The 14,873-nt window shown below is 42.5% G+C and overlaps 1 protein-coding gene and 1 long non-coding RNA gene across 6 annotated transcripts in view; one reads left to right on the forward strand and one right to left on the reverse strand.

Annotated features, from left to right (window-relative positions):
* LOC112427588 (uncharacterized) overlaps positions 1 to 14,873 on the reverse strand; it is a 125,627-nt gene that overhangs the window by 83,097 nt on the left and 27,657 nt on the right. For all 5 annotated transcript variants that reach the window (XR_011610801.1, XR_011610803.1, XR_011610800.1 and 2 more), the window contains exon 3: positions 1,914 to 2,027. This is a non-coding gene — a long non-coding RNA (uncharacterized lncRNA). The remainder of the gene's footprint in view (positions 1 to 1,913; positions 2,028 to 14,873) is intronic.
* The window catches only part of LOC105486925 (RAS related 2), a 114,726-nt gene continuing 106,280 nt past the window's right edge, over positions 6,428 to 14,873 (forward strand). The window contains exon 1 of the mRNA XM_071075058.1: positions 6,428 to 6,493. Coding sequence (XP_070931159.1) covers positions 6,443 to 6,493 — 51 coding nt within the window. The 5' untranslated portion in view covers positions 6,428 to 6,442. The remainder of the gene's footprint in view (positions 6,494 to 14,873) is intronic.

A 14,873-nucleotide genomic window follows, 5' to 3' on the forward strand; every position in this document is an offset into this window, starting at 1 on the left:
ATATCCAACTGCTAACACTGTTCCCTTTTATCCAGGGAAGTGGGGTTATGGGGGCTTTGCAATTCCTCTATTACATCTATATTTATAATATTTTTAAATTTTTGGTCAAGAGCAGGGGTAACTTTTTTTTTTTTTTTTTTTGAGACAGGTTCTCACTCTGTCACCCAGGCTAGAGTGCAGTGGAACGATCGGGGTTCACTACAGCCTTCACCTCCTGGGCTCAAGCGATCCTCTTGCCTCACCCACCTGAGTAGCTAGGACTACAGGCATGCACTACCATGCCCAGCCAATTTTTGTATTTTTAGTAGAGATGAGGTTTTGTCATGTTGGCCAAGCTGGTCTCGAACTCCTGGATTCAAGCGGCCCACCCGCCTCAGCCTCCCAAAGTACTAGGATTACAGGCATGAGCCACCGCACCCAGCATGGGGGGGTTACTTTTTAACAGGATGTTGGTGGCTCTTTTCCTGTTGCCCTACAATTGACACTAAAGCCCATGGCCACAAAAAACAAAAACAAAAACAAAAACAAAATATCTCACCTTCTAAAGAGAACAGCTTACATTTGAAGTGTAGAACCCTTCGCCCTTTAATCTTCCCCTGGGCTTACAAACAGGATGCACAATTGGTTCTGCTCCCATCAACCACCACCCCTCCACCGTCACCCCCTACCTTCTGAATTATATTAAGATATAGAAAAGGGAAGGCAGGGGAGACTTCTTGAGGGTAGTGGGACTTGTGGAGACTGCAGCGTTTGTTCATGGTAAGTGGGCGTTTTCTTCTCTAACTGAAGCCTCGTATGGGGAAAGGAGGGAGGGGCTCCAAAGGAATGCTATTACTAGTATTATTATTTGTTTATGTAATTTTTTGAAATGGAGTCTTGCTCTGTTGTCCAGGCTGGAGTGCAGTGGTGCGATCTCGGCTCACTGTAACCTCCGCCTCCTGGGTTCAAGTGATTGTCCTGCCTCAGCTTCCTGAGTATTTGGGATTACAGGTGTGTGTCACCAAGCCCAGCTAATTTTTTGTATTTTTAGTAGAGACAGGGTTTCACCATGTTGGTCAGGCTGGTCTCAAACTCCTGACCTCATGATCCACCCACCTTGGCCTCCCAAAGTGCTGGGATTACAGGCGTGAGCCACTGCACCCAGACCTTTTTTTTTTTTTAATTTTTTAAGAGACAGGATCTCTCTCTGTTGTCCAGGCTGAAGCGCAGTGGTGTGATCATAGTAACCTCAAACTCCTGGGTTCTGGCAATGCTCCCACCTCAGTCTCTCAAGTGGCTAGGACTATAGGCATACGCCGAAATGCTTGGCTGACTCTGTATGTATGTATGTATGTATGTATTTATTTATTTATTTATTTTGTGGAGACAGGGTCTCACTATGTTGGCCCAGGATGGTGTTGAATTCCTGGCCTCAAGTGATTCTCCCGTCTCAGCCTCCCAAACCACCTGGATTACAGGTGTGAGCCACCATACTGGGCCCCAAAGGAAGCATTTGTAGGGATTAGAGTTGCCTGCAAGAAGATGAGACTGCAATTCTATTTCCCATGTGGATATCTGGTTAGGCAATAGATTACTGAACTATCTCCAGGGTCTAACTGAGCAAGAGAGAAGAAAATTTGAGGGAAATGGCCCTTTCCTTCTTCCCCACCCCCATATACTAGAGGAACTAGGAATAGTTCCTTTCCTTTAAGTCAGGAAAGAAGGTGTTAGAGTCTCTGATGTGGCCCACTCAGAGTGCTGTTCTCATCTGCCTGGGTTCTAAACAAATTGAGAAACCAGATAGAGATGGTGACAAAGCCAGATAGATGGTGACAAAAACTCACCTTTTTGGTAATAAAGGCCAAATTGAGGCATATAGTTTAGAGGGGAGCCAAATAAGTGAGCTAATGAATCCCTGAATTAGGCAGACTCACCATCCAGTGGAAGTAGCATGGTCCCCAGCAGCCTCCAGACATGGGGCCCTGCCCAGATGAGACTTAAAACAAGGAGCAGAAGAGAACTCCTTCTCCCTGCAGGCAGGCTCTAGCCTAAGAACACAAAAGAAAAGAAATTTATTTCTTATTATTCTAATTTTTTGAGGCAGAGTCTCACTCTGTTGCCCTGTCTGGAGTGCAGTGGCACAGTCTCTGCTTACTGTAGCCTCCACCTCCCAGGTTCAAGCAATTCTCGTGCCTCAGCCTCCCCAGTAGCTGGGATTACAGGCGCATGCCACCACACCCAGCTAATTATTTGTATTTTTAGTAGAGATGGGGTTTCGCTGTGTTGGCCAGGCTGGTCTCAAATTCCTGGCCTCAAGTGATCTACCCACCTCAGCCTCCCAAAGTGCTGGGATTACAGGTATAAGCCACTGTGCTGGGCTAGAAAAGAAATTTAAAAGGAGGCACTGAATCAACCATGCCCAGCTTACTCTCACTTTTATGAATCAAGTAAGTCACTCTACTTGTTGTGGACAGGGTAAGTTAATGGAAAGTGTCACGATAATTGAGCTCTCTTATTTGAAAGGAAACATAATGGTGAGGGAGAAGCCTTCCCCCTATTAAGGACAGGGGATGGCTTACTGCTACATTTTATTCCTCTACTTCTGCTCTAAGCAATCAGGGTGAAACCTAAACCTGGGATGAGGAGTGGTGTGTATGTGATGAGGGTCAGATTTATACTGAATTTAAGTTTTGATTCCAAACGGATCATCAATGAAGTGTAAGAGTTGCAACTAAAAAGCGCTTGGAAAAGAACACAGGTGTAAAGCTTCAAGACTTTGGGTTAGGGCCAGGCACAGTGGCTCACACCTGTAATCTCAGCACCTTGGGAGGCCGAGGCAGGTGGATCACTTGAGGCCAGGAGTTCCAGACCAGCCTGCCAACACGGTGAAACCCCGCCTCTACTAAAAATACAAAAATTAGCCGGGTGTGATGGCACGCGCCTGTAATCTCAGCTACTTGGGAGGATGAGGCAGGAGAATTTCTTGAACCTGGGAGGCGGAATTTGCAGTGAGCCAAGATCACACCACTGTGATCCAGCCTAAGCAACAGAGCAAGACTCCATCTCAAACAAAACAAAACAAAAACAAAAACAAACAAACAAAAAACAACTTTGGGTTAGACAAAGCCTCCTTGGATACAAAAAAAGTATGAGGCTCGGTGCAGTGGCTTACGCCTGTAACCCCAGCGCTTTGGGAGGCAGAGGCAGGCAGATCCCCATGAGGCCAGTCTGGCCAACATGGTGAAACCCCTTCTCTACTAAAAATACAAAAATTAGCTGGGTGTGGTGTTGCACACCTGTAGTCCCAGTTATTCAGGAGGCTGAGGCACAGGAATTGCTTGAACCCGGGAGGTGGAGGTTGCAAAGAGCTGAGATGACACCACTGCACTCTAGCCTGGATGACAGAGTGAGAGCCTGTGTCAAAAAAAAAAAAAAAAAAAAAAAAAAGCATGAGTGAAAGAAAAAATAGACTGGATTTTATCTAAACTTAAAACTTTTGTGCTTCAAAGGCTATCATCAGGGATGTGAAAAGACAACCCACAGAATGAGTTTTGCAAATCATATATCTGATAAGGGACTTGTACCCAAAATATACAAAGAACTCTTAGAAATCAATAATTAAAAGACAACCTAATTTAAAAATGAGCTAAGGATACAAATAGACATTTCCCCAGTGAAGATATACAAATGGCCAGTAAACACGCAAACAAATGCTCAACATTATTAGCCATTAGAAAAATGGAAATCAAAACCACAATGAGATTTCACTTCATACCCCCCAGTATGGTTCTAATGAAAAAGACAAACAATAAGTGTTGTGAAGGATGTAGAGAAACTCCCATACACTGCTGGTGGGAATGTAAACTGGTGCTGTTGCTTTGGAAAACAGTCTGGCAGTTAACAATTAAACGTCATGTTTAAACAATTACACAATATACATACTTATATAACCTAGCAATTCCATCCCCCCAAAAATGAAAACATACATTCACACAAAATGTTGTACACAAATATTCATAGCAAAATACATTCACCTTGTACACAAATGTTCATAGCAACATTATTCACAAAAGCCAAAATATTGAAACAATCCAAATGTCCATGAATCGATATGGCACATCCATACATAAGAATGTTATTTGTCAATCAAAAGGAATGAAGTATGAATACATACTACAACATGAACGAATCTTAAAACATTATGCTAAGTGATTGAAGCCACGGAATGTCTACCCTGGACCTCATAGCCCAAGATGGGGATGAGGAATAGGAAGATGCAGCAGAAGCATGGCTTCTGGGAGTAAACTTTGGGGGTGAGGCAGGCAGTTTCTGTAAAGGTTTCCCTTAGAAAACATACCGCAGCCGGGCACAGTGGCTCATGCCTGTAATCCCAGCACTTTGGGAGGCTGAGGTGGGTGGATCACAAGGTCAGGAGTTTGAGACCAGCCTGGCCAACATCAACATCGTGAACCCCCATCTCTACCAAAAATAATACAAAAATTAGCTGGGCATCGTGGCGAGCACCTGTTGTCCCAGCTACTCTGGAGGCTGACGTGGGAGAATTGCTTGAACCCGGGAAGCGGAGGTTGCAGTGTGCTGAGATCATGCCACTGCACTCCATCCTGACAGAGAAAGTGAGACCCTGTCTCAAATATATATACACACACACACACACACACACACATATATATATACACACACATACACACACACCTCAATATGTGTCCTACCAGGGCTCTGTGGGTAAGGGCTGCCTGTCCCAGGGCTGCATGTTGGGATCTGTGCCATGTTGACAGCTTTTCCTGGATCTCCTTCAAGTTACACATCCCTGACCTCACCAAGGTGCATACCCTACTCTGCTTCTGGTTACAATTATGCCACCAAGAGATGGACAGTGAGTGGCTGGCTGGGCAAAGGAAGCTCTGAGTCTGAAGGAAGTAGGGAAGGTGAGGGTACAGCTCCCTGAGAACCTGACCTGGGGACAGTGGGACCAGCCCCAAAGGGGATAGGGAAGATATAGAAGACAGACCCCTGGAATGTAAACGGCTGTCTGCTAGACGGCTCATCTGTGCCTCACAGTCATTTCCATGAAATTACCACCCCAAGGCACTAATAAGTGATCTGGGAGACAGCCAGTATTTTGCATAATTTCCAGAAAGCCAGTACTAAATGGAGACTAGGATTGATTCCCTTGTGTTTTCTAAGAATAATAAGGGCATGTGGATGAGTGTGTCATCATAACAGCAGAGGCTGAGGGACACCTGGTGACCCCCTGTTGAGGAGCCAGCCCAAGGGATCCTCTGGAGTGGCCCACAGGGAGGAGAGAACTCAACTTTTGGAGTTTTGCTTCAAAACTGGCCTATGTCTATAGGTCAGACAGGACTATGGCATCTCCCAGACCCTGGGCTCCTTCCTTCAGCCTGCAAACATGTCCAAGCTTCATTCTACATTATAAAATTGTCCCTCACCCGCCTCAGTTATCATATCATCTCTCTACTCCCCGTCACAGCCAGACTTCTAGAAAGAGTTATCTGCATATGCTGCCTTTACTGCTCACATCAAAGTCATTAAAGCTGAAGTCAATGCCTGTCTCCCTTGCCCTTCTGTGGTATTTACCACTCTTTGGAAATCTTTGTCCTTTGGCTTCTGTAATACAACCCCCTCCTGGTTCTCTTTCTATCTTTCTGATTCCTCTGAGTTCATCTTTTTCATGGAATTCTCATCCACAGCCCATTCCTTAAATGCTGTGCACCCAGAGTTCTGTTCTTGGCACCCTTCCCTTCTTGCTTTGGGTGACCTCATCCATTCCTTTGGCTTTAACCAATCCCTCCCATGCAGACAACTCTCAGCTCCATATCCCTTTCTCAATTCCAGCCTTTATCTTGTCCTACCACCTGGAAACACCATGGTTTCAATATTTACACAATTGAGCTAATCATCAGCTCCTTCAAATTCGATCCTGTGATGTTCTTCAGTTCAGTTGGTGGCAAGACTTCTAGGCAATCTCTGCATCTACTGCCAATGCAAATTTATCATCTCCGATTAGCTCTGTCTTTCCTAATTCCTATGCCAAATTCCCATCATCATTACTGTGGTTCAGGTCTCATCATTTCTCATATGGATTTTGCAACAGTTTGCTAACAGGTTTTCCTGCTTCTCATCTTTCCCTCCCTCTAGTCCATCTTCCGTATTACTCTCTAAGTGATCTATCGAAAACAGAAATCTAAGCTGGGTGAGGTGGCTCACACTTGTATATCCCAGAACTTTGGGAGGCCAAGGTAACAGAATTGCTTGAACCCAGGAGTTTGAGACCAGCCTGGGCAACGTAGTGAGACATTGTCTCTACAAAACAGACAACCACTAAAAAGGTGTGACTCTATCACCTGGTTGAAAATCCTCTAATGACTCTCCATTTCCCTCAGGAGAAAACCCAAATGCTTGATCCTGAATCCACTATGAAGGCATGACCCTGGGCCCTCGCTGTGATCAATGGGACCTGATAGAAAGTCTGCAGGTGGGTAATTGGGAGAGGTTTTCCTCACTACTAAAAAGCAATGCACAGGAGCAAATGCCTTTCTTCTTTGGAGATGAAACGTCTGCTTGTAACACCTGGAAGTGCTTTGACCATCTCTTAACTATGAGGAAAGACACTGCAGACATAACAAGGACAAAAGAGCAGAAAGATAGAAAATATTTGGGTCCTGCTGCTATCCCTAAGCCACTGAATTAGCCAGCCCCAGAATGGCTCACCTCCAGATTTTCTGGAGCATGAGATAGTCACTGTTCTAATTATTTAAGTTGCTTTAGTTGGGTTCCCGGTTACTTGGAGCTGAAGGTACCCTAATTAACACATTTGTAGGATGTTTCTCTTTAAAGATAGAGAAAATACCAAGATTTTATAAAGATGAAGTCTTCTATCACTCCCTTAGGAAGCATTAGGTCCAAATCCTCCTATTGTTCACATAGCAATAAGTATTTTCCTCTGTTGTGGCACTTAGAATGGAATTTTTGTTTTGTTTTTGGGCTTCTTTTAACTTATTATAGCCAAAACAGTTAACTGCTACAATGAACAGCCAACTGCATTCCCAAATTCAATTTCCTACTCTTGCAAACACAAACTTCCCCACCCCTCAGAGCCACATCCAGCCTGCTTTAGTGCTTAGATAAGTGCAAGGAAATAACAATAGCTAGTCAGCTACATTCTGCGGAGAGCAGGGTGTCACAGCTCCTGTCTGCTGAAACATCTAGTTGTGCTGGGCTTGTCGTCATGGAAACACAGCTGATGCTGTGAGCATATGGCCTAGAGCCTCTGTCTCTTCCATTCCCAGCGAGGGAGAGGAGCTGGTACTTGCTTACAACATGACAATGTCCTATATTGTCTGTTGGGTTTGTTGAATGAAGGGGGAGAATAGATCGCTGTGGAGGGGGCTGAGCTGAAAGTGTTGTAATGAATTAGAACTTAGAGAGCTCTAGTTCCTTTATGAACAGCCCCTGAGTAAGGCCTGTGCACCTAAAAATGTGTGCAGATGAATCTGGGGAGGTTGGAGGAGTGGTGAGGAGGAGGTAGGGAAACAAACATGTAATGAATGCTCACTGTGTGCCCGACGCTATATTTTGTACAATAACAATAACTAGCATTTTTGAAACTTTTAAGTCAAGGTATTTTCCACATTTTATTTAATCCATACAACCATCCCATGGGATGAATTCTATTACTCTCTCAGTTTTTCAGAAAAGGAAACCCAGTAAATAATTTTCCAAAGTCATGCAGCCAGGAAGTGATAAGCCCAGGCTTGAACCCAGGGTTGTCTATGCCTAAAATGTCTGCATAAACCTATGCTATACTGTCTCTTTGCTATGATAAGTGCTTTGGATTTATTTTGTTCAGATAAATTATTTTGATATTAGACTTCTGTCTTAGTCCATTTGGGCTACTATAACAAAATACTATAGACTGAGTGGCTATAAACAGCAGAACTATATTGCTTACAGTTCTGGAGGCTGGGAAGTCCAAGATCAAGGTGCGAGCATGGTTGGGTTCCAGTGAGGGCCAGTTTCCTCATAGACAGTTGCCTTCTCACTGCAACCTCACATGTGGAAGGGGTGAGGGATCTCTCTGGGGTTTCTTTTATAAGGGCACTAGTCCCATTCATAAGGGCTTTGCCCTCATGACTTAATCATCTCCCAAAGGCCCCACCTCCCAATACCATCATCACCTCAGGGGTTAGGATTTCAGTATGTAACTTTTAAGGGGACACAAACATTCAGATCATAGCAATTTCACGCCAAGCTTATAAGATATAGTGTTTGTCTGAAATATCCTTATATACAGTACGTAGATAAGAGTCTTTTGAACTGTTAATTGTAATAGAGTATAATTCTCATGATAATTCAGTGATGTAGGAATCATTATTTCCAAATAATAAGGAGCCTTATGCTCAGATTAATTAAGCAAATTGACCAGGGTCACATGGCTGGTGGTTAAAAGGGAACCAAAAACCAATGAGTGCCATTCCAAAGCCTGTGTACCGTCTATTCTCCACTATGCTTCAGGGATAGGCAGGTTGCCTCTCTCCGTCCACTGTGCTTTCAGTTGCCAATGGGTTGACTCCAAAACCCAATCCTCTCATTAATCAAGGGACCTCCATACCCAACTACTTTCTCAATTCCATAGCCATACTCGGCATTCTCAGACGAAACCGAATTAAAACACAACCACCACAACTAGAAAACCCAATGTGTCTAAAGTTGAACTAAAGATCACCCTAAAACATGCTCCCCCCTAGTACTCTGATCTCAGTAAATGGCACCATCATTTACCCTGTTTTTCATTCCAGTAATGTTGTAGAACTTTATTCCTTAGTTCAGCTAAAACTTGGGTTCTTGTCACATACCAGGGAAATTTAGGCATGTGGATGTATTGAAGGGCAAGTAAAGCAGGACTTTATTGAACAAAAAGGAAAAATAGAAAAAAAAAACAACTCAGCAAGTGAGATGGAGTCCTGCTAATAGGCCCTCCACCTCACAGATTGATTCCCAGGTCACCACTTGAACTGAAGAGAGAAGGCTCCTCTGCTGCCTAAGGCACAAACTTCCCAAGGCTCCACCCACTTCCCCAGTGTGCAGGTGGGCATTATTCAGAGAGAACTAGTTGGGAAAGTGTGGGCTTCATCTGGGACCAGCAGTCTGGTTTTTCAGACTTCAGGCATTTTTAGGCTTGAAACTGGGGTTTTGATGGGGACCCTTGGCTGTCTTCTGTCTCTATCAGTAACATGAGTGTCACCTTTAACATGGCCTTCTCCCTTTCTCTTGTTACATGGAATCAGTCATTGAGTCCCGATAGTTTTATGCCTTATTGGTCTAGTCACCCCACTTCCCTAATCCATGTCATTAACATCTCTTGTCTGAATTATTGCAAGAGTCACCTAGCAGGCCTCCATGCCTCCACTCTTGCATCCTTCCGATCTGGTCTTCATTGCAGCAGCCTCAATATCACCATTTTGCTTAGATGATTTCCTATTACTCTTTGGAGAACATCCAGAATCTTTGTGTGTGTGTGTGTGTGTGTGTGTGTGTGTGTGTGTGTGTGTGTCTTTCTTGAGATTTTCTCAAAGTCTTTTTTTTTTTTTTTATATACTTTAAGTTCTAGGGTACATGTGCACAACGTGCAGGTTTGTTACATATATATACATGTGCCATGTTGGTGTGCTGCACCCATTAACTCCTCATTTACATTAGGTATATCTCCTAATGCTATCCCTCCCCCCTCATGCCTCCCCACAATAGACCCCGGTGTGTGATGTTCCCCTTCCTGTGTCCAAGTGATCTCATTGTTCAATTCCCACCTATGAGTGAGAACATGCAGTGTTTGGTTTTCTGTTCTTGAAATAGTTTGCTGAGAATGGTGGTTTCCAGCTGTATTCATGTCCCTACAAAGGACACGAACTCATCCTTTTTTATGGCCGCATAATATTCCATGGTGTATATGTGCCACATTTTCTTAATCCAGTCTGTCACTGATGGACATTTGGGTTGATTCCAAGTCTTTGATATTGTGAATAGTGCCGCAATAAACATATGTGTGCTTGTGTCTTTATAGCAGCATGATTTATAATCCTTTGGGTATATACCCAGTAATGGCATGGCTGGGTCAAATGGTATTTCTAGTTCTAGATCCTTGAGGAATCGCCACAGTGTTTTCCACAATGGTTGAACTAGTTTACAGTCCCACCAACAGTGTAAAAGTGTTCCTATTTCTCCACATCCTCTCCAGCACCTGTTGTTTCCTGATTTTTTGATGATTGCCATTCTAACTGGTGTGAGATGGTATCTCATTGTGGTTTTGATTTGCATTTCTCTGATGGCCAGTGATGATGAGCATTTTTTCATGTGTCTGTTGGCTGTATGAATGTCTTCTTTTGAGAAGTGTCTGTTCATATCCTTTGCCCACTTTTTGATGGGGTTGTTTGCTTTTTTCTTGTAAATTTGAGTTCTTTGTAGGTTCTGGATATTAGCCCTTTGTCAGATGAGTAGATTGCAAAAATTTTCTCCCATTCTGTAGGTTGCCTGTTCACTCTGATGGTAGTTTCTTTTTCTGTGCAGAAGTTCTTTAGTTTAATTAGATCCCATTTGCCAATTCTGGCTTTTGTTGCTGTTGCTTTCATTGTTTTAGACATGAAGTCCTTGCCCATGCCTATGTCCTGAATGGTATTACCTAGGTTTTCTTCTAGGGTTTTTATGGTTTTAGGTCTAACATTTAAGTCTCTAATCCATCTTGAATTAATTTTTGTATAAGGAGTAAGGAAAGGATCCAGTTTCAGCTTTCTACTTACAGCTAGCCAATTTTCCCAGCGCCATTTATTAAATAGGGAATCCTTTCCCCATTTCTTGTTTTTGTCAGGTTTGTCAAAGATCAGATGGCTGTAGAAGTGTGGTATTATTTCTGAGGGCTCTGTTCTGTTCCATTGATCTATATCTCTGTTTTGGTACCTGTACCATGCTATTTTGGTTACTGTAGCCTTGTAGTATAGTTTGAAGTCAGGTAGCATGATGCCTCCAGCTTTGTTCTTTTGGCTTAGGATTGTCTTGGCAATGCAGACTCTTTTTTGGTTCCATATGAACTTTAAAGCAGTTTTTTCCAATTCTGTGAAGAAAGTCATTGGTAGCTTGATGGGGATCGCATTGAATCTATAAATTACCTTGGGCAGTATAGCCATTTTCACAATATTGATTCTTCCTATCCATGAGCATGGTATGTTCTTCCATTTGTTTGTGTCCTCTTTTATTTCACTGAGCAGTGGTTTGTAGTTCTCCTTGAAAAGGTCCTTCACATCCCTTGTAAGTTGGATTCCTAGGTATTTTATTCTCTTTGTAGCTACTGTGAACGGGAGTTCATTCATGATTTGGCTCTCTGTTTGTCTGTTACTGGTGTATAAGAATGCTTGTGATTTTTGCATATTGATTTTGTATCCTGAGACTTTGCTGAAGTTGCTTATCAGCTTTAGGAAATTTTGGGCTGAGATGATGGGGTTTTCTAAATATACAATCATGTCTTCTGCAAACAGGGACAATTTGACTTCTTCTTTTCCTAACTGAACACCCTTTATTTCTTTCTCTTGCGTGATTGCCCTAGCCAGAACTTCCAACACTATGTTGAATAGGAGTGGTGAGAGAGGGCATCCCTGTCTTGTGCCAGTTTTCAGAGGGAATGCTTCCAGTTTTTGCCCATTCAGTATGATATTGGCTGTGGGTTTGTCATAAATAGTTATTATTATTTTGAGATATGTTCCATCAATACCAAATTTATTGAGAGTTTTTAGCATGAAGGGCTGTTGAATTTTGTCAAAGGCCTTTTCTGCATCTATTGAGATAATCATGTGGTTTTTGACTTTGGTTCTGTTTATATGCTGGATTACATTTATTGATTTGCATATGTTGAACCAGTCTTGCATCCTAGGGATGAAGCCCACTTGGTCATGGTGGATAAGCTTTTTGATGTGCTGCTGGATTCAGTTTGCCAGTATTTTATTCAGGATTTTTGCATCAATGTTCATCAGGCATATTGGTCTAAAATTCTCTTTTTTTGTTGTGTCTCTGCCAGGCTTTGGTATCAGGATGATGTTGGCCTCATAAAATGAGTGAGGGAGGATTCCCTCTTTTTCTGTTGATCGGAACAGTTTCAGAAGGAATGGTACCAATTCCTCTTTGTACCTCTGATAGAATTTGGCTGTGAATGGATCTGGTCCTGGAATTTTTTTGGTTGGTAGGCTATTAATTATTGCCTCAATTTCAGAGCCTGCTATTGGTCTATTCAGGGATTCAACTTCTTCCTGGTTTAGTCTTGGGAGAGTGTAAGTGTCCAGGAAGTTATCCATTTCTTCTAGGCTTTCTAGTTTATTTGCGTAGAGGTGTTTATAGTATTCTCTGATGGTGCTTTGTGTTTCTATGGGATAGGTGGTGATATCCCCTTTAGCATTGTTTATTGCATCTATTTGATTGTTTTCTCTTTTCTTCTTTATTAGTCTTGCTAGAGGTCTTTCAATTTTGTTGATCTGTTCAAAAAACCAGCTCCTGGATTCGTTTATTTTTTGAGGGTTTTTTGTGTCTTTGTGTCCTTCAGTTCTGCTCCAATCTTAGTTATTTCTTGCCTTCTTCTAGCTTTTGAATGTGTTTGCTCTTGCTTCTCTAGTTCTTTTAATTGTGATGTTAGGGTGTCAATTTTAGATCTTTCCTGCTTTCTTTTTTTTTTTTTTTTGAGATGGAGTCTCGCTCTGTCGCCCAGGCTGGAGTGCAGTGGCCGGATCTCAGCTCACTGCAAGCTCCGCCTCCCGGGTTTGCGCCATTCTCCTGCCTCAGCCTCCCGAGTAGCTGGGACTACAGGCGCCCGCCACCTCGCCTGGCTAGTTTTTTGTATTTTTTTTAGTAGAGACGGGGTTTCACCGTGTTAGCCAGGATGGTCTCGATCTCCTGACCTCGTGATCCGCCCGTCTCGGCCTCCCAAAGTGCTGGGATTACAGGCTTGAGCCACCGCGCCCAGCCCTTTCCTGCTTTCTTTTGTGGGCATTTAGTGCTATAAATTTCCCTCTACACACTGCTTTAAATGTGACCCAGAGATTCTGGTATGTTGTATCTTTTTTCTCATTGGTTTCAAGGAACATCTTTATTTCTGCCTTCATTTCATTATGTACCCAGTAGTCATTCAGGAGAAGGTTGTTCAGTTTCCATGTAGTTGAGCGGTTTTGATTGAGTTTCTTAGTCCTGAGTTCTAGTTTGATTGCACTGTGGTCTGAGAGACAGTTTGTTATAATTTCTGTTCTTTTACATTTGCTGAGGAGTGCTTTACTTCCAACTATGTGGTCAGTTTTGGAATAAGTGGGATGTGGTGCTGAGAAGAATATATATTCTGTTGATTTGGGGTGGAGAGTTCTGTAGATGGCTATTAGGTCTGCTTGGTGCAGAGTTGAGTTCAATTCCTGGATATCCTTGTTAACTTTCTGTCTCGTTGATCTGTCTAATGTCAACAGTGGGGTGTTAAAGTCTCCCATTAGTATTGTATGGGAGTCTAAGTCTCTTTGTAAGTCTCTAAGGACTTGCTTTATGAATCTGGGTGCTCCTGTATTGGGTACATATATATTTAGGATAGTTAGCTCTTCCTGATGAATTGATCCCTTTATCATTATGTAATGGCCTTCTTTGTCTCTTTTGATCTTTGATGGTTTAAAGTCTGTTTTATCAGAGACTAAGATTGTAACTCCTGCTTTTTTTTTTTTTCATTTGCTTGGTAGATCTTCCTCCATCCCTTTATTTTGAGCCTATGTGTGTCTCTGCATGTGAGATGGGTCTCCTGAATACAGCAAACTGATGGGTCTTGACTCTTTATCCAATTTTCCAGTCTGTGTCTTCTAATTGGACCATTTAGTCCATTTACATTTAAGGTTAATATTGTTATGTGTGAACTTGATCCTGTCATTATGATATTAGCTGGTTGTTTTGCTCGTTAATCGATGCAGTTTCTTCCTAGCATCGATGGACTTTACATTTTGACATGTTTTTGCAATGGCTGGTACCTGTCATTCCTTTCCATGTTTAGTGCTTCTTTCAGGATCTCTTGTAGGGCAAGCCTGGTGGTGACAAAATCTCTAAGCATTTGCTTGTCTGTGAAGGATTTTATTTCTCCTTCACTTACGAAGCTTAGTTTGGCTGGATATGCAATTCTGGGTTGACAATTCTTTTCTTTAAGAACGTTGAATATTGGCCCCTACTCTCTTCTGGCTTGTAGAGTTTTTGCCAAGAGATCTGCTGTTAGTCTGATGGGCTTCCCTTTGTGGGTAACCCAACCTTTCTCTCTTGCTGCCCTTAACATTTTTTCCTTCATTTCATCTTTGGTGAACCTGAAAACTATGTGTCTTAGAGTTTTCTTCTCGAGGAGTATCTTTGTGGTGTTCTCTGTATTTCCTGAATTTGAATGTTGGCCTGCCTTACTAGCTTGGGGAAATTCTCCTGGATGATATCCTGCAGAGTGTTTTACAACTTGGTTCCATTCTGCCCGTCACTTTCAGGCACATCAATCAGACATAGATTTGGTCTTTTCACATAATCCCATATTTCTTGGAGGCTTTGCTCATTTCTTTTACTCTTTTTTCTCTACACTTCTCTTCTCACTTCATTTCATTCATTTGATCTTCAATCACTAATACTCTTTCTTCCAATTGATCAAGTCGGTTACTGAAGCTTGTGCGTTTGTCATGTAGTTCTCGTGTTATGGTTTTCATCTCTATCAGTTCTTTTAAGGTCTTCTCTGCATTGATTATTCTAGTTATCCATTCATCCATTCTTTTTTCAAGGTTTTTAGTTTCTTTGTGCTGGTTACATAGTTCCTCCTTTAGCTCTGAGAA

This window comes from Macaca nemestrina, chromosome 12, assembly GCF_043159975.1.
Source record: "Macaca nemestrina isolate mMacNem1 chromosome 12, mMacNem.hap1, whole genome shotgun sequence".
Taxonomy (NCBI): domain Eukaryota; kingdom Metazoa; phylum Chordata; class Mammalia; order Primates; family Cercopithecidae; genus Macaca; species Macaca nemestrina.